This window comes from Coturnix japonica, chromosome 1 (assembly GCF_054131305.1).
Source record: "Coturnix japonica strain WE chromosome 1, WE-NBRP24, whole genome shotgun sequence".
Lineage (NCBI taxonomy): Eukaryota > Metazoa > Chordata > Aves > Galliformes > Phasianidae > Coturnix > Coturnix japonica.
Window position 1 is genome coordinate 44,558,334 of NC_140663.1, and position 7,829 is coordinate 44,566,162.

At 43.0% G+C, this 7,829-nt stretch overlaps 1 protein-coding gene across 7 annotated transcripts; it reads left to right on the forward strand.

Moving 5' to 3' along the window:
* Positions 1-49: 49 nt before the first annotated feature.
* LOC107313428 (uncharacterized) lies at positions 50-6,837 on the forward strand. 7 transcript variants are annotated; one of them, XM_085516399.1, is made up of 8 exons: positions 50-183; positions 754-936; positions 1,516-1,578; positions 3,271-3,360; positions 4,012-4,189; positions 4,789-4,893; positions 5,301-5,378; positions 6,415-6,837. In XM_085516399.1, exons 1-8 carry the CDS (start codon positions 98-100, stop codon positions 6,670-6,672), a joined length of 1,041 nt encoding a protein of 346 aa, XP_085372525.1. In that variant the 5' UTR covers positions 50-97; the 3' UTR covers positions 6,673-6,837. The 7 variants fall into 7 exon arrangements, with proteins under 7 accessions (XP_085372525.1, XP_085372539.1, XP_085372535.1 ...); XM_085516409.1 differs by having other exon boundaries at positions 52-183; positions 814-936; XM_015861647.3 differs by lacking the exon at positions 50-183 and adding an exon at positions 542-700 and having other exon boundaries at positions 814-936.
* Positions 6,838-7,829: the final 992 nt, after the last annotated feature.

Below are 7,829 nucleotides of genomic sequence, written 5' to 3' on the forward strand. Positions count from 1 at the left end.
CTTGCAGTAGCTTCTTGTGCACTCAGCAGCACAGTCACTTGTACTGCTGCTCTTTTGGGCAAACATTTTCTCCTGTGGTAAGCGAGTGGATAGATTAATGTCTTGCATCTTCAACCAACACAAGATGCTTGAAGAAGAGTGTACAGACGCTTATCCTAGAGAGGAAACTTCAGAAGACATCAGGTATGTTGCACAGGGGTTGTCTCTGGGTAAATTTACCGTGTTTAACCCTAATTCAATGAAAAACAGGTGTCCTTAGTTAAAGATCAATCGACATAGCTGAAAACCAGTGCAATCAAGTAAACAAAACCAAAATCCATTTCAGTGGGAGAGGAATAGGAAAGTCATGGCAGAGAAGGGCATGACAGCCCCTTGCAGCAGTCATGCAGATGTGGATCTGCATAAACTGATGCATAGGCTTTGCCTGATGCTGCCTTGCTGTGGGAAGGAGCTTGCTGCGTACCCTACCTGTACCTGAGCTGAAGGAGCACCTGAGCTTGGGACTACATTTGCTATAGTTAGTTGGTGTTTCTTCATGAAGACCCCAAACAGGGCACAGAGGTTAGAAACTGCCAAAACTGCATCTAGAAGTGTGCTGAGCCATCGTGCGCCATGAAGCTGGTACCCTGGCTCTGATCTGTTCACTAGCAGTGATGTAGCCATGGACTATCTGCTCGTGAGGCTGCCTGTCTTTTAGAAGGTACATCTTCAGGGTATGTCATCTTTTTTTATTCTTTTATTCTTTATTTTCAGAATTCCCTTTTTTTTTTTCTTTCCTTTTTTTTTTCTTTTGTTTCTTTTTTTTTACCCCAGAAGAAAAACAGTAAATATCCCGCAACAAATGGATACTTTGGCCTATGGAACCAATATTTCAGAGAAGGAGACATTAAGTGTTGGTATGTTAGAAAAGGTGGAGCAGCTGGAAAAAGAATGTAGGTGAGTCTGGTGACCAGAAATTATCTTCTAAATACTCATTCTTGTGGTCTGTAGTGGTGGACTCCTGCAGTTTCGCTACTGTCCTTCAGTGCTCCCAGCCTTTATGGCAAGGGTTGTTAGGACAGCAGGCACCTCGACAGCTGCAAAGGAAATCCAAGGGCTCTTTCCAGAGACAAAATCAGATGCATGTTGACTGTCACCTCACCCTGACACTACCTAACTTGCTGAAGCTGACAGCACTGCCAATAAAAACATAACCCAGCTTGTGCCTGGCCCAGTGTAGCCTTAGGACAGCACTGCTGTGGCATGCGTGGGCCAGGTTAGACACATGATTAACCTTGCAAGCAAACAAAGCAAACAAGCAAGCAAGAAAAATGAGCAAGCAAGAAAAGACTGTGCTGTGTGGCAGAACTTAGTCACAAGTTGCAGATAAGCAGTGCAGAGAAGGCAGAGCTGCAGATGACTCTGCTACTCCAGATCTGTTTTCAGCCATGTGACAGGGCTTGATCCGTGTTGCAAAGGTGTGCTGACTGTAATGTGTTTTATCATTTCATTCTTCCTCAATGGACTGATGGACAGTGTGAATAGGTCCTGGCGTAATGATTGTGAGGCTCGACTACAGTTTCTGGAGAAGTGCTGCAGGTACTGTGACTATATGTATTACAAATTCACAGGAAGGGAAAATCATAAATGTTGTTATGATTTTTACTGAAACATGTTCAAACTTTGGTTACCACAGCTCTGTTCTCCAAGGTGCATCAAACTTACTGTCTTCTATTTGACCCCATTTGATAGCTGGTTATAAGCTCCGAGGCAGGTTGTCATGGAGTGCAGAGTTCATTGCCATGACATGTAAAAGGAAATCATCATGTTGTGGTATAAACTTTAGTTTCCATGTAACTACTTTGCTGAACAGGTAATGGCTGCATTAAGAATATCCCCGAAGGTAAAGGCACGTGCACCAAAGGATGAAGAGGTGGTAAAGGTAATGCTGAGGACACTTCGAGTAGATGTGCAGAGTCAGACAGTGCTGGAATGGTGGGAAGAAAAAGGGATGCTGTTCATCAGGAAGGAAAGAAAGAAAGAAAGAAAGAAAGAAAGAAAGAAAGAAAGAAAGAAAGAAAGAAAGAAAGAAAGAAAGAAAGAAAGAAAGAAAGAAAGAAAGAAAGAAAGAAAGAAAGAAAGAAAGAAAGAAAGAAAGAAAGAAAGAAAGAAAGAAAGAAAGAAAGAAAGAAAGAAAGAAAGAAAGAAAGAAAGAAAGAAAGAAAGAAAGAAAGAAAGAAAGAAAGAAAGAAAGAAAGAAAGAAAGAAAGAAAGAAAGAAAGAAAGAAAGAAAGAAAAAGAAAAAGAAAAAGAAAAAGAAAAAGAAAAAGAAAAAGAAAAAGAAAAAGAAAAAGAAAAAGAAAAAGAGAAGAAGAAAAGAGAAAAGAAAAAGAAAAAGAAAAAGAAAAAGAAAAAGAAAAAGAAAAAGAAAAAGAAAAAGAAAAAGAAAAAGAGAAAGAAAAAGAAAAAGAAAAAGAAAAAGAAAAAGAAAAAGAAAAAGAAAAAGAAAAAGAAAAAGAAAAAGAAAAAGAAAAAGAAAAAGTAACCAAATTAATGAGTATAAAATGCATACAGAAATAATCCTCAATAACCAAGGTCAGGAGGGAATAACTTCAATTGGTGTAGTTGGATTTCCAAACCAGTCCTGAACACTACACAGCTTTGTAGCTTTCCTGTTGGGATTTCAGTGAGGACAACTTGTGGTATTCTAAAGTTTCTGAATAAGGTTGGAGTATCCTTAGGGTGACGGGCGGTTTTCAGATGTGCAGTTCTGTATAGCCTGATAGCAAAGACAGTAAGTAGGAGAAACGTTCACATGTTCTGAAACCTGGGAGATTTCTTCAGGATTATCTCAGAGTTTGAGACTTGAGTTGATGTCAGGCAAAGGTTCCCAGACCGTGGACTCAAATAATGGCAAGCTTAGTTATGGGATGCATGATGATAACATTTTGAAGTTAAAGAAGAAAACTGGAGAAGAGATGAGATTCTAACCAGTGGGGAATACCTGTGTTTTCCTCAAGCCCAGTGCAGTCTTCTTGTCTCACCTCTGATCCTTGTAACCCCACCTCCCTTTCTCCTACTCTCAATAGCTCTCCCCTTGCTCTGAGTCCTAGGTGGGAGCTTCTGGGGAGATTATTTAGCTGGTTATGTGAAGTCTTTCCTGGGTGTTCTACGCCTTCCCACCCGACAGCATTTTTAGTGGAATTTTGGGGGATTCCGTGGGGACAAGTCTACCATGATCCCAGTATCCAAATACAAAGGAACAGATCTCACAAAATAAATTTGTTGCAGTATATTTTCTGGAAGGGCCATCCAAAAAGAGGCTCGAGAGAAAGAAGAATGTGAGAAGCTCAAGGAGAAGATCAGAAAGCTAGAGGCACGGTAAGGAATTTGTTCAGATTCCTAATGCAGTGCATGTTCTTACACTGAAGAGCCACACACTTCTTGTTTCCCCGATTCCAAAGAGACTCTTTTGTTGTTGTTGTTTTGAGAAGGCAGCCTAGACACCTTCTCCCCAGACTTCTGACTAGCCAGACTCTGATTGCTGGAAGACAGTTTGCCTTCTCCTAGAAAGGAGATGTTCCCAAGGTGAACGTGTTAATAAAAGTAATCAGCAGACAATGACATAAATACTGCTCTTTGATTGTATTCTATTACAACCATGCAAAACTGAATTGGTGAAACAGTATTTCCTACACAAAAGCAGATTGTTCATACCATTGAGCTAGGATGGTACAGTTGGGAAATACACCGTAGAAAATATGGTATTCATAAAATAGATTAATAACATGCTGCAAAACAGTTACATTCATCCACTTTTTAACAGTCTCGTGTGGGTTGGAAGGGACCGTAGAGATCATCGAGTCCAACCCCTGGGATTTGAGCCTCCTGTGTAGCAGAGCGGCACTTCTACCACTTGCGCCACAGGGGGGATTCAAACCAGGGCCTCCGGAGTTGCAAGCAACATTCCTACCACTGTGCCACTGTTTCATCTTGTCTTAGCTAACTTTTTGGATTCCTTCCTTGTTCTAGAAACCAAAATCTCTTGTCTCAAGCAATGAGCATGCACAAGCAGTCTGAGAACATCAATGACCCTCTGCGCTTGTCTGCTGTGCTGGAAATGTTTAAGAAGCTTAAGTTACAAGAATGGGGGAAGTGCTGGAACAGCTCAGCCCGTTGGTCCTATCAAACTGCCAGCATGATAATTCAGGTTTGCTCGTGTCCGCTTTATCAATCTGAATCTTATCAAATTGATATTCTACAGCCAATACAGCAGACTTTGAGCGTTTAGTACTTCTGTATGAGACTAATGAGACTACAAGCTCTGTTGTTCCAGTCCAGCAGGGCCCGTGTAATGCTAGAAGAGAGAAAGCTGTCAGAGACTTGCTTCCTTCTGCCTTTCAGAAGGTCATGTTCAAGTCCCGGTCCCACATCTCAGCCACATTAAGGAAAACATAGCCCAGTTTCCTTATGGTTGACGCTTTAAGTACTGTATGGGAGATGCTAGTCTGACAGCTGACTCTTTACTCTGATCCTGAGGGTGTCTGAAAGGAAGGATCAAAATGGTAGAGTTTGAAGGACAAGGGTGAGGTGAAGCACTTCTTAGCACATGGATACTGAAGAATGGCCTTAACATACAAACAGCTCACAGAAATAGCTAATTTCCCAGGTATTAAAGAAGTATTTGAGCCAATTGGGGATCCTGCAGCTTACTGTGATACAGATGCGGTTTCAGCCCATGCCTCCTACATCGTGCTTCTCATTTCACTGTGACTGCTGTTGTGATCAGATGTTCTCTTTGCATTACAGAATCTGTTTGTTGCCTGTGAGAGAGATACTGAGATGAGAAAAACTGACATACTCCAAACCCTTGGCTTTCCACCTCCAGATTATGCTGCAAACAGCTACATACAAGTACTTGATATCTTTGTGTAACTATGCCCAGACAGCGGGATAAAGGGCTACCTTTATTTAGAGCTCAGCTTCTGCTAGAGATGCTGTTCAAAGTATACGGGCAATGACAGTGGGGATAAGTTATGAGCTGAGAGGGATGGGAGAGTGGAAAGCTGAGCTTCAGCAACCCTTCTCTGTCCCGCAGACACATGCTGCGTGGCTGAATTGCATCTGAGGCACACTTACAAATGCAGAAAGCATTTCCCAGATGCATGTTGCTTTTATGGGATCTTCCTGCACAGCCTGAAGCTGGAAGCTTTTCTATCTCTAATTGACATGATCTGAAAAACACCAACTCCCAGCCCTCAGGCAGTGAACTGCTTGGGTCACATGCTAACAGTCTGTTTTGTGCTGTGCTTCATTTTTAGGAGCAGATGCTAGCTATTTTGAAACTCTTAAGATATAGTTATTACCATAACGACTCAGGCATTTGCAAAATTATTACGGTAAGTAAAGATAGAGTCCTGAATTAAGGGCAGGGATTCATGTTTCTATGCAGTTTGTTACAAAATGGAATAGGTCTCTCTTCTGTTTGGAGTTTAGGACTTCCTGCCCAGATGCTCCCATATATTCCCATAGACATGACCAGAGCTGTACGTGTCCTTTTACCTCCCCAGAGCTGTATCAGGAGCAGTGGGGAGCAGCAAGACAGGCAGGGCAGTGCTCTCACCAGCAAGGGCAAAGTCCTACCAGAACAAAGCAAGGTGAGCAGAGCATTTTTGGTGACAGTGATCAGGGTCAGTCACAGAGAGGTGATCACCAACCAGGTAAGCCCGCAGTGACAAGGCAAGCTGAGGTTTAACTGAGAAACTGGTCTATGGATCGGATGAAACGATACAAAATTGGGCGCAGGCACCCTTGATCCTGAAGCAGCTCCTGTGATGGGAGGTGAGGAGCATGTGGGTTGAGGCCTCAGATGAGGCTTCCCATAACTTCTCACGTCACTCCTTTTGCCAGCTTTGTTGTTTTTGCAGCAATCTGATCCAAAGTTGTACAGCCATGCTGTATCAGAGCTGACCCTGAGCACAAGCAGTCAAATCCCTGTGAAGGCAGGGGAAAGCTTGCAGAAGCTGTTGGTGCATTCACAGCCCACTTGCTATCCAAATGAACTACAGACCAGTTTTTTCCCTCTGGAAATGCATATACATGAAGCTCCCAGGGAGCACCTTCATTCTTTTGCAGCTTGCTGGGCCCTTTCAAAATCTGAGCCTTGACAAGCTCTTTGTGAAACTCTTGTGTATGAGGAAATACAGACAGCTGCTGGATGTCATTATGGTCTAGAAGCCAAGCCTTAGTAAATAGAAGGTCCTTTTAGGTGGCCCTCTACCCCTGCCTGTCCCACTTAAAGAGCATCCTCAGCTTTGACAAATGAACTTCAGTGTTTGGATCCTGCAGGGCATCTGCACAGAATCTGAGTAGGGAAGCAAGGTCTGCTCATCGAAGTCATACTATGAAGCTGTGAAAACTGTTCTTTATTTTCAGCACGCTAACGTTCATCTGAGAAATGCGGATCAAAAGCAATTTGCACAGACCTGCTGCAGAGTTTTCTGTCTGCTGCTTCTTCAGGACTCACCAGTTAAGGCTGTGTGGGACATACGCGACTGCTCTCTGCAACATGTAGAGCTCGTGGACCAGCAAGACATAAAGCACTTTAAAAAATCAGAGCTTCAGATCCTATGGCCCTTACTGACGGATGGGAAAATTGTCATTGAGAGAGGTGTAGCGTGGAATGAAAAGTAACAAGGCTCTAATGTCAAGCTTATACTTATATGACCATGAGAAGATGAAATAGCTGTTGTGCAATTTGTTGCTTTTCTTTCTCCTATGAGCAGCCTGCTTCTCATATCTAGTTAAATCTTTCTGGCTTGGGACACCAAGAATAAACTATTATTGACAAAGAACCTACTAAAGAGTGAAAGTGTTTGCCTTGCTGGAGTGCATGCATTTTATGTAGCTTTGATGGTCACTATCTCCAAACAGCATTTTTGTGGAAAGTGTGGGATATAAGGAAAAACAGCTCCAAAAGAGTGGTCAGGTAGCGGCACAGGCTGCCCAGGGAGGTGGTGTGGTCACCATTCCTGGAAGTGTTTAAGAAATGTGTCGATGTGGTACTGAGGGACATGGTTCAGTGGTTAAATATTGGTGGCAGGCGGACAGTTGGACGAGATGATTTTAGAAGTCTTTTCCAACTTTAATGATACTATGATACAATACAAGCAAGGAAACAGAAGAGAGCAGCCTAAAGGATGGGCACTGTATGAAAGAATCCAACAGCTGGAATCTTTCTCCCATCACTCAATCCTTTACTTTTCAACAGCTGCAAGGATCCTTGTTTCATATAGGTGGAGAGAGTAAGTGAAAGGAGATGTTCTGGCTTGGAGCAAGTCCTCCTACCCATTGCAAAGAAGCAATAGGGCCAGAACCCAGGAAGCTCACTCAGCTCTTGGAATAAGGAGCAAGATAGCCTTGTAATTATTTAGTGGATCCCATTTAGATTATTAGAAGTACTTGTTCAATGCAATCAGTATTGCTTCTATTTTGGATAAAAAGTCAAATTGATGATAATGAAATCTACAGGTTCCACAAGGCAGATGTACTGTCATAGTTCTCCTGGAGCAATTACTTTGTAGACACATGACTCTAGCCTCAACATCGTGCCTTTCCCTTGGAGGGCGCAAGCCTGGCCCCCAACACAGTCACTGCCTTGCAGGTACTGGGCAAGGTCCCTTGGACATTGTTCTGCTGTGTGGCTTTGCCTACTCACCCAGTGTCCATGGGGGCAGCACACAGGCTAGCTCTGCCACCTTGTGGGGGGTGATGCCAGGGAAAGTGCCAAAGATGGATTTGGCGTAACTCAGTGCTGAAGGCTAGGGAATGGAGACAACGTATGGATATCC

What these genes read in the sequence shown, in the direction of transcription:
- LOC107313428 (XM_085516399.1), top strand. Translation starts at nt 98, where the DNA reads ATGTCTTGCATCTTCAACCAACACAAGATGCTTGAAGAAGAGTGTACA. An exon ending in TTTCTGGAGAAGTGCTGCAG is followed by an intron (nt 1,579 to 3,270) that starts GTACTGTGACTA and finishes AATTTGTTGCAG; the next exon opens with TATATTTTCTGGAAGGGCCA. An exon ending in CTGCCAGCATGATAATTCAG is followed by an intron (nt 4,190 to 4,788) that starts GTTTGCTCGTGT and finishes TTTGCATTACAG; the next exon opens with AATCTGTTTGTTGCCTGTGA.